Here is a 22412-nt window from a genome sequence, read left to right as displayed (position 1 = left end):
CTTCCTTAGTGAAGACAGAACCAAAGTAGTTGTTCAATTGGTCTGGCATCTCCTTGTTCCCTATGATCAATTCACCTGTTTCCGACTGCAAGGGACCTACATTTGTCTTAACTAATCTTTTTCTCTTCACATATCTATAAAAGCTTTTGCAGTCAGTTTTTAATGTCCCCTGCCAGTTTTCTCTAATAATCTATTTTCCCTTTCCTAATTAAGCCCTCTGCTGGACTCTGAATTTCTCCCAGTCCTCTGGTATGCTACTTTTTCTGGCTAATTTATATGCTTCATCTTTTGTTTTAATACTATCCTTGATTTCCCTTGTTAGCCACGGATGCACTACCTTTCCTGGTTTGTTCTTTTGCCAAACTGGGATGAACAATTGTTGTAGTTCATCCATGCGATCTTTAAATGCCTTCCATTGCATGTCCACTGTCAACCCTTTAAGTATCAATTGCCAGTCTATCTTGGACTAAGAATCAATTTATCTTTGAAAGTTTTCCTGGTCATCGCAGAATGGAAGGGTAGGACAAAGGGCTTGCAACTAGATTAGAACATTAGAAATAGCCACATACATACGTTGGAGGATGAAAGGGCTGCGAGAAGAGACAACATTAAGCCAGTGCACAGTTCCACTCAGATCATGGTCCATATGACTCTGAGATCGACCAGTGCATTTATTTAATTTTAAAACAGTGGATGTGGGTAAAGACTAGTGATTAATTGGCTGCTGTTTTCCCAACAATAGTCCAGTGATTTAGTGACCAGTCATTTCAGTATTTAACATGGATATTGACCTAATTTTGTCTTAAAGAAGCAAGCCATTAATTTTGAAATAGGGACCTCTCATTCTAGATTCTCCCATAGGAGAACATGTCCACCATGTCAAACCTTGGCAGGCTCTCTGCAGGCTCTTTTATATTTCACTCAGTAAGCACCCTGAAAGAGTATATTCTATTTATTTCTATTACTTTAGTTTAATCTTTGACTGATAAGCCATTTCAATATTTTCAATACTTGTGTTCATGTATCTTTAAGCATTTAAGATTTTAATAACCCAAATTCCTGATCTCTGTTTTCAATATATGCATTCTTGTTTAATAAGTTGAGCAATACTTGCATGTCACAATTTTAGCAATTTTTTTTTTCTCCATTCTCTTTAGGTCAGGTCCTTACAGTGTCTACCAAAAATGTAACCAAACTCAAATCTCTTAAGTACTAATCTGATTGAGATGTTATGGTTGGTGCTGTATTTTATACTTTGCAGTTATCTAAGAAAGAATAGCTGTGAAAGACAAACTCAAATTTTGAGCTGTAGTAATAGGAACGGATTCCAGAGGACCTGAAAACCTAAACTACACTGAATATACTCAGCATAACTAGGATTTATGTAGACAGTACAAATTCAGAATTCTACCGCAGTGTGCTTTTATTGTTCTGCTTCAGTTCCTGCTCTGTAAAAATTATATCATTTGCCATATGACCACTGCCATTTCAAATGGTATCTTATCCTGTTGCAAAACTTGGTAAATCAAAACATAAAATGGTTATGACTCCAGAGGCAACTATTAATCTCTTCAAGTCTGTCAGTCACATTTCCCTGCTCTTTTTCCAAACCTCAACAACTTATTTTTCTGCAAGTGCTTTTCCAATTCCACTTAAAACCCCAAATGGATTTGGTTTTCACCACCTTACAGGCAGTGGGAGGGGGGGTTCAGATCAAAACTACCTGCTAAATTAAGGGGAACAGCTTCCCTCAATCAAAACTGTTCATTTCAGAAAACCTCCGATTCTCCAGTCTAACTTTGTAGCTGAAGTTCCTCATCCCTGGAGTGATGGTACTGTCTTTACTGCCTCCAGGGCTCTAAGACTTTAGGGCTTCCTCACCCTTGCCTTTAAATGGTGACCAGAATCGGAAGCAATGGTCCAACCACGGCCAGCCAGCAACCCCACATAACTTTCCCTCTATCCCCTTCCCTTCCCAGTTCTCCCACCAGTCTTACTGTCTCCGACTACATTCTTTGTCCCGCCCACTCCCCTGACATCAGTCTGAAAAAGGGTCTTGATCCGAAACGTCACCCATTCCTTCTCCCCAGAGATGCTGCCTGACCGGCTGAGTTACTCCAGCATTTTGTGTCTACCCCACATAACTTCCCTGCTTTCATACCCTGCTCAGGTCACGGGGAGAACGTACAAACTCCTTACAGTGCAGCACCTGACTACGGGTGCTGCACTGTAAGGAGTTTGTACGTTCTCCCCGTGACCTGCGTGGGTTTTCTCCGAGATCTTCGGTTTCCTCCCACACTCCAAAGAGGTACAGGTATGTAGGTTAATTGGCTGGGTAAATGTAAAAATTGTCCCTAGTGGGTGTAGGATAGTGTTAATGTATGGGGATCACTGGGCGGCACGGACTTGGAGGGCCGAAAAGGCCTGTTTCCGGCTGTAGATATATGATATGATATGATATGAATGGTTAGGCCACAAGTGGATACTGCATCTAGTTTATAATTGATCACAGCTCTTGGTCACTTGGTACCCCATTGGTCTCTATTTTCCAGTCAAGAAAACAACCAATTGCCCTTAGTCCCTGCCTTCAATCCAATTTTCTATCCAGGTCACTGTTATTGATTTCCTCCCACAGATATTTGCTGATTCAATACCTTGCAGCTCATTTATTGCACAGTAGCATTCACTGCCACTGCCACTCCACTGTTTAGCTACAATCACCTACTTTAGGCAAAAGAAAAAAATGTTATGTGCACATAGGTATTGTTCTAATTCTCTATGGCAAGTGTTTGCCATTACCTGTTACCCCAGAATTGGCAGGTGTTAAGATTTTGGCAGTTGTAGCAGTTGTGCCAAACCCTCCAATACCACCAACGTGGATTTTTTTTAAATCGGTTCAACGAAAAGTAAATTAACTTCTTACACCTTTGTATTTGTGACCCACCATTATTTCAAAACATTTATAGTATTACAGTGTTTATAGCTTTTGTAAATCCAACTTTCACAATTTCTCACTCTTAAACATTTAGATTCAATCTCAGACAAATGTTATTGGGCAACAATATGATTAGCAAATTATTATATTTGTGTGTGAATAATTCTATAATCTGCCCCGACAGAAAGATTCAAAGTTCCTTCCTACCTCCAATGACTCCAATATCACCCCTTCACCAGCACAGAGAAAACTTCCATAAACTACGAGATCATGCTGAAGCAAGAGAGGTCCCAGGTTCACTTATGCAGTCATCTATAACTATGTTTCTTAACATCAGGTCAATTGCTTTGGATCAATTGGAACTTCCCTCATACAAGAGGAGACGGGACAAATATTTTGAAGTCAAATGTGCTGCTAACAATCCTCTATTAGTTCTAGGGTGATCACACATATTATGAACCAAAGAAAAAAATTGAAACGTGGAACTTCCAATCCAAATAATTACAACCATGTTATTAGATATTACGTTTAATTCAGCTAACTTTGGAAATGAGCCTTTCGCATCTGTCCATGTAATACTTTCTGTGAAAGAATTGTAGAGATCAAAGAGTCAGACAGGTGAAAAAATTGTCTACCAAGTCTGCACCAATCACTAAGCTCCCATTTACATAAATCCGACATCCTCCTCAATAAACCCTGGCTGGACGGCTCACCTCCACACTAGGGGCAAATTTACAATTAGCCTACCAACCTACATATGTTTGGGATATGGGAGGAAATCAGAGCAGCCACAAAATCACAGGGGAAAACATGCAAACTTCGACAGCAGCCACTGTGCCACCCATGCCACTGTGCCACCCATGCCGCTGTGCCACCCACGCTGTTGTGCCACCCATGCCATTGTGCCACCCGTGCCGTTGTGCCACCCATGCCGCTGTGCCACCCACGCTGGTGTGCCACCCGTGCCACCCATGCCACTGTGCCACCCATGCCACTGTGCCACCCATGCCACTGTGCCACCCATGCCGCTGTGCCACCCATGCCGCTGTGCCATCCACGCTGTTGTGCCACCCGTGCCACTGTGCCACCCATGCCACTGTGCCACCCATGCCAGATTCCCCCCTCTGAGCTAATGATACTGGTTTAATGAACATGCAATCAGTTTTGAGGCCAAACATAAGGCATCAACTAAGCATGTATAAGACTGAATTAAAAGCATTCTATAAAAATAACAGTTCCGATGCATGCTCATTGCCAGAAATAGTATTCCTGTTTTTCTTGTTCGCAAATACTGCCTGACTATTTTACAAAATGCTTTACTTTCTTATATTTTGCTTTTGCTATTTCCAAAACCACATGCAGATTCAATAGCTACTTTAGGACATCAAGAAGGAACTGCAATAAAAAATATTTACTTGTATTTTCAGTTTATTTAAAACAGATATTTGACAGTTTGATTATATACCATCGAAACATTTTTCACTTAATTGGTGCAGGTGGAACGACAAAGACCAAGTAGTTGAGTGTTACTTTCATCTCTAACCTTATCCTCTATTGCCCTGAAGTCTGACATTTGCAGCAGCCATTTTCAATGCATTCAAGCAGTCTCCTGTTAATTGGTGTGTCAGAGGTTATGGGGAGAAGGCAGGAGAATAGATTTAGGAGGGAGAGGTAGATCATCCATGATTCACAGGCAGATTAGACTTGATGAGCCGAATGGCCTAATTCTACTCCTATCACTTATGACCTTACTTATGAATTGGTTACTCACTACATGGACCAGGGACAGAGCATCAGCATGCTGATTGTCACAGACGCACCTTGGGTAATTACGCAATGTTCATTATTTGACATATCAGGTCAGTTAACAAGTGTAAAAACAAAATTTGCTATTTTTCATTATACTGTAGCAAGGAAGCCAAGCACTGCACTGATCTGTCTTTAAACAACCATTTAAAAATGTATTCAGCAGTATCGACTCCCATTTATATCTAAAGAATGAAATAAGAAGTTTACGTTATGGGCATAACCCAGAATACTGATTAATGCCAATAACTTGTTGCTCTCATGTCAAATCAATACTACTTACTTACTGCTTGGAATTAAATTTTGACTTGTTTTACAGAACAAAAATGACACACTGGAAAGATGGTAGCATTATAAACAAAAACACACGTAGATGTTGAGAGGAAGTGTTTCAACATTTGCTTATATATTCGTATCCAATCATGCTATGATGTTAAAGGAAAGCACAGAGCAGAAGCACTTTGTCAACAAAGGGGCAAAAATGAGTATACTTACGATGATGTAAATCGCATCAGTTACACAGACCGATTCTCAGGTGAAGTAATTACAGAAAAGATGTCTAGGTGAGAGCTGCATTATTGATCAGATTTACGAGGATTGTTTAAATTTATGAAGGGTAATAATAACACTGTCAGAAACTCTAACCACTGGCAGGAAGGTTCCTTAACCAGAGGATAGAAGAGTAAGGTATCCAGGAAATAACCCAGGATGGAAAATAAGTCTTTTTTCAAAAATCCAGTTTTAAAGTATAATGGGATCCAGTGTCTGGAAAGGTGAAGGCACCAGGACAATGGTAACCATAAAATAGAACTGGAATAACACTTGAAAGGGAAAAAGGAGGAAAAGAGCAAGCAAATGGATGGATCTTTCAAAAGAGCCAGCACAGAAAAAGAAAATTGAGATGAATAGCCTCTTCATGTGCTGTGAGATTTGATGATTAAGAATGCATCAGGACTCTGAACTACGAATGAAATAAATTATATAGATATAATCAGTTGTCATAATTTCATTTGATGCTGTCAATGCAGACCGAGAGCCACTTCTGGGGTTCTGAGGTCTCAATGATGTTACAGCGATGCAGAGAGCAAATATAAACCACAGGCAACACAGATAACTAAAACATTTAAAAAAGATCTGACAACTGTAAATCTGAAGTTTGCTGACGACACGACCATCTTGGGCCTCATCACAGACAACAATGAGATGGCCTACAGAGAGGAGGTAAAGGCACTAAACAGCTGGTGCCAGGAAAATAACGTCTCTCTCAATGTCAGCAAAACTAAAGAGATGATCGTGGACTACAGGGGACAGCGGGGGAGTGGACACCTCCCCATCCACATCGGTGATGCTGAGGTTGAAAGGGTCAGCAGCTTTAAGTTCCTCGGTGTGCACATCACTAAGGACCTTTCCTGGGCACTGCACACGGACACAATAACAAAGAAGGCCCACCAGCAGCTCTTTTTCCTGAGAAGACTGAGGAAGTTTGGCATGAACGCCACCATCCTCACAAACTTCTACAGATGCACCATCGAGAGCCTGCTGACGGGCTGCATTACAGTCTGATATGGGAACTGTTCTGCCCACAGGCACAAGTCACTACAGAGAGTGGTGAAGACGGCACAGCACATCACTGGCAACTGTCTCCCGGCCATTCAGGACATTTTCTACCGGCGGTGCCTGCGGAAGGCACGCAGCATCATCAAGGACCACAGCCACCCAGCATGCAGGCTGTTCTCCTTGTTACCGTCAGGCAGACGATACAGGAGTATGGCTGCACGTACCACCAGACTTAAGAACAGTTTCTACCATCAGGCCATCAGGCTTCTGAACTCATAAACACATTTCAAATCATATATGTTGATTATTTTTAATATTGTCGTTTTACCTATTTTTAATATTGTCGTTTTACCTTATTTATGTCATTTAAAAAAAATCTTATTTATCCTTGGAATATTACTGCTGAGGTGACCCATTGTCTTGTCAAATACATTTCATTGTACCGTTGACCCTGTGCCAACCTACATATGACAAATAAAAGTCATTTGTCTTATTTATTTATTTAAACTGCATGAATCATCAAAAGTTTATTCCTGTAGTGCAAGATTCCCGATTGTATGAACGATGCTACACTAACATCGAGCTACTGAGCTCCAAATCTATTAATTTAGGGTTCAAAATTTGATTAACAATCAAACAAAAAAAACCATCAGATGAAATGTTGCAAAGAAATATATGAATGTTTTAAGAATAACTTGCCACTTTGCTTGAAATGGCAGAAAAACTACCTGTGCCAGTCAAGCCAATACTGCCAAAACCATAAGCTGTACTTGTAGCAGCACCCAAGCTTCCAGCATTAAAGCCAATTGCAGCGTTAGTGTTTAGTCCGAAACCCCCAAAATTAAAGCCACTGGCTGTAGTATTTGCAGCTCCAAGCTCACCAAAACCTGTAGAAAAGGAAGCACTGTAAAACCCAATGCAGGAAATGGTTAGTTGAAAATACAACATTTTAAAAAAAAGATACCCAACTAAGTATTGCAATCATTTAGTTTGAACTTACCCCAAAGCTGACAAAAACAATATTAGACAGGATATCAAATGGAAAATTCACTCAGCCGTGAAAATGTATAAAACAACAGCACATACTGTATTATATGTAAAACTGCATATTAGATCTATTCATCTATGCTAAAAACATTGAAGGTCACGACAATGCTTATTTCCCCATTAAAGAGTATAATGAGGCTCAGTGGAGATGTACCCAGTAGACATGAGAGCTGATAACAGTAGAGCAGGACTGAGAGCTAGTTCATTGCTTCCCACGAGTTAAATGTAAATCAAAGCAACTCATCACCTTGCAGAGAAAATCAATATGTCAATTATAATAGTATTCTTACGTTCGATCCTTTGCAACCTGTCATTGATCTTCTCTTCAAAAGACCATCCCAATCACCACAGCAAAAGTAATTGTAGACACAAGGAATTGCAGATGCTTGTTTACAAAAGTGAGATAAAGAGATAAGGATAGAAAATGTGCGAAATGTGACGTCAGAAAGAATATAGGTGGAAGAGGACAAGAATATAGGTGGAAGAGGACAAGAATATAGGTGGGATGGGGAAAGGAAGAAATGGGCGTGCATCCAGGTGGATGCAGGGAATGGAAGGCAAAAAAGGGAGTAGACGGAAGAAAAGGGGTGTGGAGTGTTTGTCAGCTAATCACCTAAAATTGGAAAATTTAATATTCAGACCATTGGGTCGTAAGCTACCCGAGCAGAATACAAGGTATTGTTCCCCCAGTTTGTGTGTGGCCTCACTCTGACAATAGAGGAGGCCCAGGAAAGAGAGGTTAGTATGCGAATGGGAGTTGAAATGGTTGGCAAACTGGAGATCAATTTAACCATTTTAACTCCCCTCCCATTCCTGTCCTGTGCCTCCTCCATTGCCAGAGTGAGACCAACTGGAGGAACAACACCTTTTATTCTGCTTAACATTTAATTCTCCAATTTTAGGTGACTAACCTACAAAACACATCCCACTTTTTGTTCCCCCCTCCCCCAACTTCATTCCCCTTCTCTTCCCTGTGCCCCATCTGAATCCGCACCCATTTCTACTTTTCCCCTTCTCCTCTCCCCCTGTCCCTTTCTAACTATATTTCTTTCTCTGGCTTCCAATTTGACACATCTATTATCTTACCTTTTGTCTTTTCATTTCTAGTCTTTGTCCACCCATTGGCCTGCCTACCAACCACCCCACCCCACCCGTATCCACCTATCACTAGTCATTTTGTCCTGCCCCCATCTCTCGTCTAGTTTTCTCAACCCACTAATACAATCAGTCTAAAAAAGTGTCCCAACCCAAAACATTGCCTGTCAATGGTACCCGTCTTGCTGAATTACTCCAGCACTGTGTATCTCTTTCAAAAGTTATTTGTGATTTATTCTCTTTTTATTGATTCTTCTGTTAAAGGGCTCAAAGATGCAATTCAAAAATAACATCGCTCGTCAATTGCTAAGTTATCTGTATAATCTCTTCCTCACATTATCTGAAAACAGCAATGATTTAAGTGGAGCAGAGAAGTAGGTCATCAGAGCTGTAAACTAATCTTACAATACTAATAATGATGTGACTGCCCAGGGTTTACTATGCATTAAAACTTCTATTGCTCTTCAATCTTTGTTGCTACTGAATAACTTGCATACAATATTTGGTACGCCAAAGAATTGGGAAAAATGTTTTGAAATCTGCAGAGTGATGAAAAAATTGTATGAAGGATGAAGACAGAGCTTGAAGTAAAATGGCAAATAATAAAAACAGACAAAAAAAAGCTTTTAAAGGGTACAGAAGAATAATGAGCAAATTTTAATCTCCGAGAGGATGAGAACAAAAATTAGAGTCATAGAGCACAGAAACTTGGTGAATTTCAGCCCATGCCAACCAAGATGCCCCATCTAAACTAGTCTCAATTACTCAGGTTTGGCCCATATTCCTCTAAACCTTTGCCATCCTTGTACCTGTCCAAATGTCTTCATGAGAAACCAAAATGGCAGACACTCTTATTATTCATTTCAGATCATATGGGGACACCAGAAACTGCCTAATAATAATAATAATAAGTAATCAAGGGCTATCGGGAGAGAGAAACAGAAGACTATACCAGACAAGAACCAGGCAAATTAATGGGGCAGAGGACTGTGGATGCTCCCTGGAGGCCGCAGATGGCAGATGCTCCCGGGAGGCCGCAGAGAAGCCGGGTGGTTGGACTCTGTGTCAGCGCCCCAAAGCCGTCAGGAACGGACCCAGCGGCAGCTGAGGAAGGCCAGCGGTCGAGGTAGAGGTTGGCAGTGGGTGTCGGAGGTCAGAAGGGCCACGTGGGTGCTGGAGATCGGACCCACCGCCGAGAACAAAGAGGGACCCGGCGTGGGGGGGGGGGGGGCTGAGAACCAAGGGGAACACAAATGGAATATTTTGTAACTTTGTCGGCACCCTTCATGTGGCGACTCTTTGCTTTCCTTGGATATGCCAAAGAAAGAATCTTACTGTGACATGTCACATGTGATTATAAAGTATCACTCATTCATTCATTTTTCTGTTGTCCTGTATCCTGGGGTCTCAAAGGAAGTGGCTGCAGTGATAGTGAATGTGTGGGCTGTAATCTACCAAGTTTCTTTGCATTCTGGAGTAATCCCAAAGGGATGAAAAGTATTACCATTATTGAAGGAGGGAGACCAGGAGCAGAAACGCATAGACCAGCTAATGCGGATTGCTAGATCAATTATTAAACAGATAATAGTAGGACCTAGAAAACCACAGGACAATCAAGCAGAGCCAAAGTGTTTTTATGAATGGAATATGTTCAACTTATTTGAAAATGTTCAAACATGGTGGATTACAGAAACCAATAGTATTTGGATTTCCAGAAATCATTCAATGAGATGTCATGCAAGAGATTATTATAGAATAGAGTCAGGGTCATAAAATGTGGAAGCTGGCCCTTCAGCACAACTTGCCCATACTGACCAACATCCCGTGCTTGGCCCATAAACCTGTATACCCTATCCTATTCAAGTAGTTTTCCAAATGTCTTTTAAATGTTCTGATAATACCTGCCTCAACTATCTCCTCCGTCAGCTTGTTCCATTTGTCCACCACCGTTTGTGTTAAAAAAAACGTAACCCTCAGGTACTTATTAAATCTTTCCCCCCTCACCTTAAACCTATGTACTCTGGTTCTCAATTCCCTATACATTTACCCAATCTATAGCTCTCATGATTTTGTACACCTCGATAAGATCACCCCTCATTCTCCTGTGCTCCAAGAAATAAAGTCCCAGACTGCTTAACCTCTTTCTATAGCTCAGGCCCTCAAGTTCTGACAACATCCTCGTAAACCTTATCTGCACCCTTTCCAGTTTGACAACATCTTTCCTATAACATGGTAACCAAAACTGAACACAATACAATAGACAATAGACAATAGGTGCAGGAGTAGGCCATTCCGCCCTTCGAGCCAGCACCGCCATTCAATGTGATCATGGCTGATCATTCTCAATCAGTACCCTGTTCCTGCTTTCTCCCCATACCCCCTGACTCCACTATCCTTAAGAGCTCTATCTAGCTCTCTCTTGAATGTATTCAGAGAATTGGCCTCCACTGCCCTCTGAGGCAGAGAATTCCACAGATTCACAACTCTCTGAATAAAAAAGTTTTTCCTCATCTCTGTTCTAAATGGCCTACCCCTTATTCTTAAACTGTTGTCCCTGGTTCTGGACTCCCCCAACATTGGGAACATGTTTCCTGCCTCTAACATGTCCAACCCCTTAATAATCTTATACGTTTCGATAAGATCCCCTCTCATCCTTCTAAATTCCAGTGTATACAAACCTAGTCGCTCTAGTCTTCCAACATATGACAGTCCCGCCATTCCGGGAATTAACCTAGTAAACCTACGCTGCACGCCCTCAACAGCAAGAATATCCTTCCTCAAATTTGGAGACCAAAACTGCACACAGTACTCCAGGTGCGGTCTCACTAGGGCACTGTACAACTGCAGAAGGACCTCTTTGCTCCTATACTCAACTCCTCTCGTTATGAATGCCAACATTCCATTGGCTTTCTTCACTGCCTGCTGTACCTGCATGCTTCCTTTCAGTGACTGATGCACTAAGACACCCAGATCACGTTGTACGTCCCCTTTTCCTAACTTGACACCATTCAAAATACTCTAAATGTCATCTCACCAATATCTTTTACAACTGTAAATTGACCTCCCAACTATACTCAATACTCTGACTGATGAAGGCCAATGTGCCAAAAGCCCTTTTGACCACCTTATCTACCTGTGATGCCACTTTCAAGGACCTATGTACCTGCACTTCTAGGCAGGCACAAAATGCCAGAGTAACTCAGCGGGACAGGCAGCATCTCTGGAGAGAAGGAATAGGTGACTTTTCGGGTTGAGACCCTTCTTCGGACTTTTTTGTCTACCTTCCATTTAAACCAGCGTCTGCAGTTCCTTCTTACACATTTACCTGCACTTCTAAATCCCTCTGCTCTACAACACTCCACAGAGCCCATCCTGGGCTTGTTAGACTTCCCAAAATCCAACACCTCACATTTCCCAGCATTAAATTCCATCAACCATTCCTCAGCCCACCTGCCCAACCGATCAAGATCCTCCTGTAATTTTTGACCATCTTCATTATCTGCAATACCACCCACTTTTGTGTCATCTGCAAACTTGCTAATCATGTGTAGAAAAGAACTGCAGATGCTGGTTTAAATCGAAGGTAGACACAAAATGCTGGAGTTACTCAGCGGGACAGGCAGCATCTCTGGAGAGAAGAATGGGCGACGTTTCGGGTCGAGACCCTTCTTCAGACTAGCTAATCATGCCTTGTACCTTCACATCCAAATCATTGATATAGATGACAAACGGCTATCTCTCCTTGGATCCCATGTGATCTAATTTTGCAGTGGAAACTTGTCAAATGCCTTGCTGAAATCCATATATTCAGGTATTTGGATGGGCAAGGGCTGATTAGGGATAGTCAGCATTGTTTTGTACGTGGGAGGTGGTGTCTCACGAATCTGATTTGATTTTTTTGAAGACATGACCAAAAAAGTTGATGAGGGCAGAGCTATAGATGTTGTGTACATGGACTTCAGTAAGGCATTCGACAAGGTTCCGCATGGTAGGCTGCTCTGGAAGGTTAGATCACATGGGATCCAAGGAGAGATAGCTGAATGGATAGCAAATTGGCTCTGTGGAAGGAAGCAGAGGGTGATGGTGGAAGGTTGCTTCTCAGACTGGAGGCCTGTGACTAGTGGTGTACCTAAGGGCTTGGTGCTGTGCCCGTTACTGTTTGTCATCTACCGTCAATGATTTGGATGAGAACATACAGGGCAAGATTAGCTGATGGTACAAAAGTTAGTGGTTTGGCAGATAGTGAAGTTGGTTGTGAAAGATTGCAGCAGGATCTGGATCGATTTGCTAAGTGGGCGGAGGAATGGTTGATGGAATTTAATACAGAGAAGTGTGAGGTGTTGCATTTTGGGACATCGAACAAGGGCAGGACCTACACAGTAAATGGTAGGCCTCTGGGTAGTGTTGTAGAGCAGAGGGATCTAGGAGTACAGGTGCATGGTTTCTTGAAGGTCGAGTTGCAGGTAGATTGGGTGGTCAAAAAGGCTTTTGGGACTTTGGCCATCAGTCAGAGTTTTGAGTATAGAAGTTGGGAGGTCATGTTGCAGTTGTATAGGACGTTGGTGAGACCGCGTTTAGAATATTGTGTTTAATTCTGGGCACCATGTTATAGGAAAGATATTGTCATGGTTGAAAAGGTTCAGAAAAGATTTACAAGGATGTTGCCAGGACTAGAGGTTGTGTGCTATAGGGAGAGGTTGAGTAGGCTGGGTCTCTATTCCATGGAGTGCAGGAGGATGAGGGGAGATCTAAAAGAGGTATACAAAATCATGAGAGGAATAGATCGGGTAGATGCACAGAGTCTTTTGCCCAGAGTAGGGGAATCGAGGACCAGAGGACATAGGTTAAAGGTGAAGGGGAAAAGATTTAATAGGAATCCGAGGGGTAACTTTTTCACACAAAGGGTGTTGGGTGTATGGAACAAGCTGCCAGAGGAGGAAGTTGAGGCGGGGACTATCCCATTGTTTAAGAAACAATTAGACAGGTACATGGATAGGACAGATTTGGAGGGATATGGATCAAGCGCAAGCAAGTGGGACTAGTGTAGCTGAGACATTGTTGGCTGATGTGGGCGAGTTGGGCCGAAGGGCATGTTTCCACACTGTATCACTCTATGATACTGAATGATAAATCAACTCAAGGGACCAACAGGCCTCCACATGCACATTGTTTATACATCTAAACCTTTACCAATAGATAATTAAACAGCTATCTAATACCTGGTACTATTAATGAATGTCAGGCTTAAAATAAGCTCACTGATGCACAGCAAGAAAAATGAAGTATGTCCACTTAGAAAATGCTGGAATTGTGAAGTGTAATACTTATTCAATTGATCAACAAAATACCTTTATACCAAAACTGTGACAGTACTAAAACACTTGAGTACCTGTAGATGCGCCAAAAGGAAATCCTGTTGTTTGCCCACTTGCGGTGGTTGTGGTCGTTCCAAATGGGGTAAAACCTAAAAATTAAAAAAAAACACAAATGTTAATTCAAATAAAACGCATTTTATCACATTAAATTTGGAACTGAGATTCCGATGAAGAATTCCACTTCAATGACTAACTCAAGTGTCCCTTAATAGATCCTGAGCAACCCGGACCACAGGGTTAACATTGTGAAATGCCATTTCAAATTTAAAGCAATGCCATCTTTTAGAAAGGGTATGGAAGTTTAGCTGCAGTATTCTCTTTCCTGCCTTCAAGATATTTATGAAGAATGTTGTAAGCCTTAGATGAATTTTGATGGAATCAGCGTTCTTACTTCCGTGCCATTAAACCTCCTTCTCTTCTTGGCAACCAATGAGGCAATGGATTGCGAGCCCACAGGAAACAATACAGGGATGGGGTAATGTGTGGGTATGGGTCTTGTTTGCCCCATGTTCCATTTAAAAACCCACTTGATTCTAGGAAAACAATGCTATTATTTTGAATTCAGATTTCCCAACCTGCAGCATAGGTTCACAGGGTCCAACATTGAGAGGGTAATTCTCTTGTTAAATTCAATTTAGCCTCTCTTTTTTCCAACCATCTCCCTCATTGGATAGGTCAATGGAACACCCTAGTATGGATTGAGATCCAACTTCAATAGCCTCAATGCCATAAACAAATCTTATTTTCACCTCTAAAATATATCAGATTTTTGAAAAAAAAGAGGGGTTCACCCCCTATTCCCACCTCATTATGCATTTTTTTCAATATTAGTAGTAGGGAAAAGTTTGATAGTTATTTTCTTAAAAGTAAAGATGACACTGGATAATTATGGGTATCTGGCCCAGGACAGGAAATTAGAGATATCTTAGTAGGAAAGCACTTGTAACATGCTTAATAAGCAATGTAATACCACAGAATAATTTAGGAAATAAAGAATGGTCTTAAAAGACCTGACGACACTCTCCAAAGACTAGACTCTTCATACTCTGACATTTCTGACGGAAATGCTTAACAACTTAGGGTATCTTTTGAAAATCCAATCCACCCCCATATATTTTCTCTCTTGCTCTCCAATCAAGTTCGTCTAGCCAAACTTCCCACTCCAAAACCAACTCTGCAGGTCAGGCAGCATCTGAAGAGAAAATGGATAGGTGTGTTTCAGGCAGGGACCCTTCTTCAGGCTGAAAGGTCCCGACCCAAAACGTCACCAATCCATGTCCTTCAAAGATGTTATCTGACCTGCTGAGATACTCCGGGACTTTATGTTTTGCTCATTCATTATTATACCTTAAGCTTCAAAATATTTTTCTAATTTTCTCCTTCGGTAAGGATTCCAATATTTTTTATATTGCATAAGATCGTTTGACTTATCTGCAAGTTGTCTGCATATCACCTTTTAAAATATTGTCACATTGAAAACTACCTCCAATCCTCTTGCACCACATCCCCTTTAAAAATATCTAAAGTCTTTCAAAATGCACTCATTGTATCTATCCATTTTGATGCTCTTATTTAATATTTCTCATTATTTTAAATCACATATTAGTATTATGTGCCTCATTTATTTTACTTTTAACATATAGCTATCACCGACAAGACCAGAACTTACTGCCCTCAAAAAGGTTATGATGAGCCACTTTCCTAAACCACCAGTCTTTCTGCTGAAGGAACTGCAGCAATGATGTTGGATTAGGAATTGCAGGATTTGGACCTGGTATTAGTAAAGGGACAGCAATATGCTTCCAAATTAGGACTGTGTACAAAATGGGATTGGCGACACTTGTGTAATGGAACAAACATTATTTGGTAGACACAAGGAATTGCAGATGCTGGTTTATGAAAATAGATACAAAGTACTGGAGTAATCAGGGTCAAGCAGCATCTCTGGAAGGAATGGACAAGTGACAGTTTGGGTCAGGACCTTTCTTTAGACTGATATTAGTAGAAGAGGGAAGAAAACTGGAAGAAAAGGTGGGGTGGGACAAAGTCAGGCAAGTATAAGGTAGGTGCAGGAAAAGGAGTAGGAAGGAACTGCAGATGCTGGTTTATATCGAAGATGGACATAAACACAGAAGACCCCAGCCAAGAATGAGCCATTATGGATTCCACTCTCCTCTGTTGCCGGCCCTGATTTGTTCTGGCCTTTACTCACCTCCAGTCCCCCCCACCCCAACCTCTATCTTTCAGTCTGAAGAAGGGTTCCGACCCAAATGTTCACCTATTCCTTTTCTCCAGAGATGCTGCCTGACCCGTTAAGTAACTCCAGCATTTTGCATCTACCTACAGGAAAAGGGGGCTTTGATTGGCACATCAGCCACAGCAGAATGCGTTGCAGTACTTGCTGTACACAATAGACTATTTAACGATCTAAAGAGATATCTGTTTCAAAGTAAACCTTTGGTAAATGCCCAGGATAATAAATCGAGCAACTTTTCTGTTTTTTATTATAGCTATATTATCCACAGGATCTCATTTTTAGTAACCAGCAAATAATTACAAAATTAAATTAGGTTAATCAAGTAAACAAATGTATTTAGTGAAAGACAAACATGAAATATTAGGATCCATTTGTGCTCGGTTTGACCTCAGAAGGAGAATTGCAAGAGATGGCAAACAAAATGCAACTTTAATAGTTTCAAATACATTTATCAAGTCACTTTCCTTGTATTTTTTTAAATGTTGTGGATATATGAATGTCAGGACTTAAAATTCTAAATTATTAGAAATCTGGTAACCACATCTGAGGAAGGAAATGTTGGTTTCAAAAACTACAGTAGAGATTTTTAAGCGTTAAATTGCCAAAAGAGATTAAATTATCAGGGTACAGAAACAAGAAACTGCAGATACTGGTTTACATAAAAAGACAAAGTGCTGGAGTAACTCAGTGAGTCAGGCAACAATTCTGGAGAAGATGGAAAGGTGACATTTTGGGTCAGAACATTTCTTCAGACAGATTATGGTGGGGGGGGGGGGGGGAGGGGGAGAAAGCTGGAAGAGAGGAAGGCCAGGACAAAACGAGGCAAGTGATACGTGGATACAGGTAAAGGGAGTTTCAGATAGGAAGATTGTGGATAAAGGCCAAGGATGAAATGACTAAAGATGTGAGATTAGGATAGAAGAGTTATGAATTGTGAGGCTAGAGTAAGGAAAGTAGGTGAAACGAGAGAGGAAGAAGAGGAATGGGGAGGGGAAAAAAGCTCATATTCCACTTGGGTAGCTTACAACCCAACGGTATGAAGATAGACCCTCAATTTTAGAAAACTTACCAACCACCAACTCCTCTCCCCTCCTCCCCGCCCTTCCTTGTGCCAACCAATGGTTGAACAGGCAGTAATATAGAAAACTATTTGCATTACCTCCAAATCCTGAGGGAGCTGTTGTGGCAGTAGTTCCAAAACCAAAACCAGTTGTTGCTGTTGTTTTGGCACCAAACGAGCCAAAAGAAAATCCAGTTCCTAAAAAGCACATATTATTAGATATTTATTACGGTCTGAAGGATCCCGATCGAAATGTCGCCTGTCCATTCCCTCCACAGATGTTGCCTGACCTGCTGAGTTCCTCCAGCACTTTGTGTTTAGTTCAAGATTCCAGCATCTGCAGTTCCTTGTGTCTCCATATTATTACAGAGACATGAGTATGTGTTTTTTTCTGCAGTGGATGAAAAGTGTGACATGAGTGCAAGATGTGATTCAATGCTGCGGCAACATTTAAGCATTCAGGGATTCTTAAATGAGGAAGGAATGAATGCTGGTATGGTGAAATTGCAATATTACCATTCCACCAAGGTCACCTGAAATTAAATACTGTAGATTAATGGTCTATTAAATAATGTAGTCAAATGGAGTAGAATCTATTCCCTCTGATAGAATTAAGAACTCCAGGCAGAATTATTTAAGCTGATTTCAACAACGGCCTTACTGGTTCATTCCAGCTTATAAAGATCAAAAAGTATTAAAACTGATTGTGGTATCCACAACAGCATGATACACATATATGTTCCTCAGTTTTCACCTGCATAATTTAAAATGGTTGAAATGTGCAGAAATCATGAGCAAAGTACAGTATCATGAGTAAAATTCAATACTGAAGACCCAGATAGGAAAAGCTCTCAATAACCAGCAAATTGGTTGGATGAACATTTGGAATGGCCCCAATTAATAGCAGAAACAGCTGGAATCCAAGACACTACAATAGCTGTTAATTTCCATTCTTTAAACAGCTGCAAATTGCAGATTTATCTCAAGTGTCGAGATTTGGAAGGATAATTGAAATTGTTCTCTGTAATTGCACACATTAATGATTTCAAATGTACATAAAAATGAATCCAACCAGGTTTAGTAAACAAAATTTATTAAATGATTTGGGATGAATTTGTATAAGATATTGGGTCATAGGGCACTTGCATGCAATGTAAAATGTTCCTGCCAGGCTGTTTCAGAAAGATTAGGGATTCTAAATGGACTTTGGTGATGGAGCAGTCTTGGTGAGATTCCCAAGATTGTGACAGGGCCAATTGTGTGTATTCCTAAAATAGTTCATTTTAAATTAATAGTATTTTTTATTTCCTTCAATTTTAATAGCTTAGAAAGTTAATCAGTTGAATGGCCATTGATAGCTACTAAAACTGGAGCCAGATGTTATCTGCCATCAGAGGGCTAGGGCACCTTCACCAGGCCAGCTGAGACCCTGACCGCTGACACTATGACGATGGTGCCCAGCGCAGCACTGGAACACTCGTGCTTCAGGCCAGTGGGACTGAACCGATACATTCAGACTTGTTAAGCCTGGGTATGAAGGGACCAAGTGCGTTGATTCCAGACAAGGAGGCTGGGTCAGCAACAGCAGGCCCAGAAGATCAGAATATGTATGTGAGTTTACAAAAAATCCCTTTTGTAACAGCAGTGCACCCCTCAAGGAACTAGCACACACTGAGATGTAACCCCCAGATGAAATCCTCCAATATGTCATCTGTGCATACCACAAAGTAAATGTAGTTTGATTTATCTGTATCTTTTACTGATGCATTTATGATTCACGATAAAACTTTGATTTTTTTGGAAGATTTACCATGACAAAATTACAGCCTTTTATAAAGTCATTGTCTTCAACTTAAACTTTTCCTGCAGATTTTTTTTGCCAAAACATGATTATTTTCTGAATATCTTGATATCTCATCCCTTATTCCAGGCTCTAATATATTCCCCCTTACTGAAATCAGACTCCGGCATTGTCAGTTCCTGTTTTCTCTCTTCCTCCTTTCTTCAAAGCTGGGGTCTCATTTCCTGCTCTACAATGGCAGAAACCATTCCAGGTAGAACTGTGCATGATGATAAATAGGGCATTCACTTTCAGTGAAACCCTCTTTCAAAACTCTGAGATACAGATCATCAGATCCTTGGCATTGGTTTCATACTCATTACTGCTGGGTTGTAAGAATATTGATTTCTCTTAATCACAAGTAACCCATGACTTCCCTCTCTCTGTCCCTCCCCCACCCTAGTAGTCCGACAAGCTTCATTGTCCTCCTGATTAAATATTGTATGCCTCGTTGTCACCTTCTCCTCGGCTAACAATGTACCACTCTACGTTTCCTAGATCACCGTTCCCTTTGATCTGTGTTTTCACACCCTACCCTTCCATATCTCTATGTCCCTCTCCCCGCCTCTCATTCTGAGACGGGGCATGACCCATTCCTTCTCTCCAGAGACGCTGCCAGTCCAGCTAAGTTACTCTAGCATTCAGTGTCTATATTTGGTGTAAACCAGCATCTGCAGTTCCTTCCTACATGTTTTCTCACTCATCTGACCTGTTAACGCTCTTCATATACCTTCCTTTCAACAGGCGAGACCAAACGCAGGCTCAGCGATCGTTTCGCTCAACACCTTCGCTCAGTCTGCCTTAACCAACCTGATCTCCCGGTGGCTGAGCGCTTCAACTCCCCCTCCCAGTCTAACCTTTCTGTCATGGGCCTCCTCCAGTGTCATAGTGAGGCCCACTGCAAATTGGAGGAACAGCACCTCATATTTCGCTTGGGCAGCTTACAACCCTGCGGTATGAACATTGACCTCTAACTTTAGAAAGTTCCTCTGTCCCTCTCTTCCCCTCCCCTTCCCAGTTCTCCCACTGTCTTCCTGTCTCCACCTCAACCTCCACCTATAGTCTGAAGAAGGGTCTCGACCCGAAACGTCACCCATTCCTTCTCTCCCGAGATGCTGCCTGACCTGCTGAGTTACTCCAGCTTTTTGTGAATAAATCCACCTATATTCTTTCTTTGTCCCGCCCCCTGACATCAGTCTGAAGAAGGGTCTCGACCCGAAACGTCACCCATTCCTTCTCTCCAGAGATGCTGCCTGACCTGCTGAGTTACTCCAGCGTTTTGTGATACCTTCCTTTCATCATGTACATTTGGTTTATTGCATTACGTTTATTGCATTCGTCCTTTTCACATATCTTTAATTTCCACATGTTATTTTCATTACAACTACAATTTAAGACCTAAACAACCATCAACCCAAACAGATTCTAGTCTAATACTTCGATCTCTGGAGCATATGCATTCTAACTACTGTACTGATCTGATCTTTCTTATCAGCGATTTCCGTGTTCTCTTTTTTTTATCGTTGCTCTGAGAACTATCTCGCACTTTCTGCATACGACGCGACATGCTGATCGTTTCCAACAATTGGTAAACGAGATGGGGAGCCCAGAACTGCACCATATACTCCCGATGAGTTTATCCAAAGCCCTTATGTTTCCCACGTATTCTTTGATTCGGGAGGGCGACGGGATTCGTATTGTGCAGCTTGCAACCCCTTCCTCGCGTCTGGTGCCTGTCCCAGGGACATATCCATCCTATTGTCTCCCAGATCCGGTCCTCCTTCCAAATGTCCAGGCGCGAGCCACTGGACATTTGGAATGTGGCCCGGATCTGGGAGACAATATGATGGAACTGTCCCCGGGACAAAGTGCTCGCGCCCACCCGCGCAACATTCGGCCGTTCTATTCCATTGTCCCCGGTGACCAACAGCAGCGCCGCCCGGGCCGGGCCGGGCCGGGCTCCCGGAGCGTCCATCACGACAACTGCAAGAGCCAGTCGGCCTCCACCCCCGCGGTATCATTCATACATGCAATCTCCTTTTCTCTCTTCCATTCTGGTCTTATGCATCTTCTCCAGCCGCCAGACTTACCCGAAGTCCCACCACCTAGATTGAACGCCATAGCACCGCGCGCCGTTCCCGTCACTACGTTCTCGTCCGGGTGGAGTTACGGCGGCACCATTACAACGTTCCGACCATCTTCCTGCAGCCGGAGGCTTTAGTCAGTTACAGCCATTGTTCATTGCATTAGGTTAATACTCGGCAGTGGGGGAGTTGGGTACAATAAGAAAGAAAACAAATTCATTGATAGAAATATTAATTTCTTGCTAATATCTGTAACATTACTGATGCGTAAGACAGATATAATGTCACAATGAAATTTGGCAATGAGGGTGTTTATATAAGCCTTCAACTTAAAGGGAATATTGTGATAACAGATCCGTTGCTAAGAATGGGGAATTAATTAAAAACTAGGAAATGCATTTGCATTTTTACGTTTCATTTTCGGAACAATGGCAGTACAGTGGCGCAGCGGCAGAGTTGCAGCCTCGCAGCGACAGAGTTGCAGCCTCGCAGCGCCAGAAACACGGGTTCCATCCTGACTACGGAGCCTGTCTGTACGGAGTTTGTACGTTCTCTCTGCGACTTGCGTGGGTTTTCTCCGAGTGCTCCGGTTTTCTCCCACACTCCAAAGATGTACAAGTTTGTAGGTATAATTGTAAATTGTCCCTAGTGCGTAGTTTAGACAATAGACAATAGGTGCAGGAGCAGGCCATTCGGCCCTTCGAGCCAGCACCGCCATTCACCGTTTAGTGTGCGGGGTGATCGCGGACTCGGTGCGCCGAAGGGCCTGTTCCGACCTGTATCTATAAAGTTTAAAGTAAAAACAATAGAATTAAAATATGCAGTTTTACTCAACAGCACTTCATTTCAGGTCAATCGCTCTAGGCACCAAAACAGAATCGTGGATCTCTACTGTTTGACTGAGAAAAAGAAGTGAAATGTTTCCCCTGGATTTGTTTACAAAGTAATCAGTGAGAGTGCATGTATGTATAGGAAGGAACTGCAGATAGACACAAAAAACTGGAGTAACTGCGGGACAGACAGCATCTCTGACATGCTGCCTGACCCGCTGATTTACTCCAGCATTTTGTGTCAACCTATAATTTTCTTTAATGATCTGCTCTAAGTAAAAATACAAAATAATTAATGGGAACCACATTTGTGTAATTTTGAGTGGACGGCTACTTGGATCAGAATGTCATTCTCTGCTTGAGTAATCTACTGGAAGTAACGAATGACTTGTCCACACTTAAATTCTGCCAGTTTTGACTAATATAACCATATAACCATAAAACAACTGCAGCACGGAAACAGGCCCGTTCGGCCCTTCCAGTCCACGCCGACCACTCTCCCTGACCTAGTCTCATCTACCTGCAC

At 41.8% G+C, this 22412-nt stretch overlaps 1 protein-coding gene across 3 annotated transcripts in view; it reads right to left on the bottom strand.

The window, feature by feature from the left end:
• nup54 (nucleoporin 54) overlaps nt 1–21121 on the bottom strand; it is a 49680-nt gene extending 28559 nt beyond the window's left edge. The window contains exons 1-3 of one of the 3 annotated variants that reach the window (XM_078411057.1): nt 21063–21119; nt 17232–17330; nt 13830–13904 (exon numbers count right to left, since the gene is read on the bottom strand). In XM_078411057.1, coding sequence (XP_078267183.1) covers nt 13830–13904; nt 17232–17330; nt 21063–21093 — 205 coding nt within the window. In that variant the 5' untranslated portion in view covers nt 21094–21119. Of the gene's footprint in view, nt 1–7026; nt 7254–13829; nt 13905–17231; nt 17331–21062 lie in introns of those variants that run through there. The other 2 variants (XM_078411064.1, XM_078411048.1) reach the window with 2 other exon arrangements.
• Nucleotides 21122–22412: the final 1291 nt, after the last annotated feature.

Source organism: Rhinoraja longicauda, chromosome 1, assembly GCF_053455715.1.
Source record: "Rhinoraja longicauda isolate Sanriku21f chromosome 1, sRhiLon1.1, whole genome shotgun sequence".
Classification (NCBI taxonomy): domain Eukaryota; kingdom Metazoa; phylum Chordata; class Chondrichthyes; order Rajiformes; family Arhynchobatidae; genus Rhinoraja; species Rhinoraja longicauda.
This window is presented reverse-complemented; position numbering and strand designations above follow the sequence as displayed.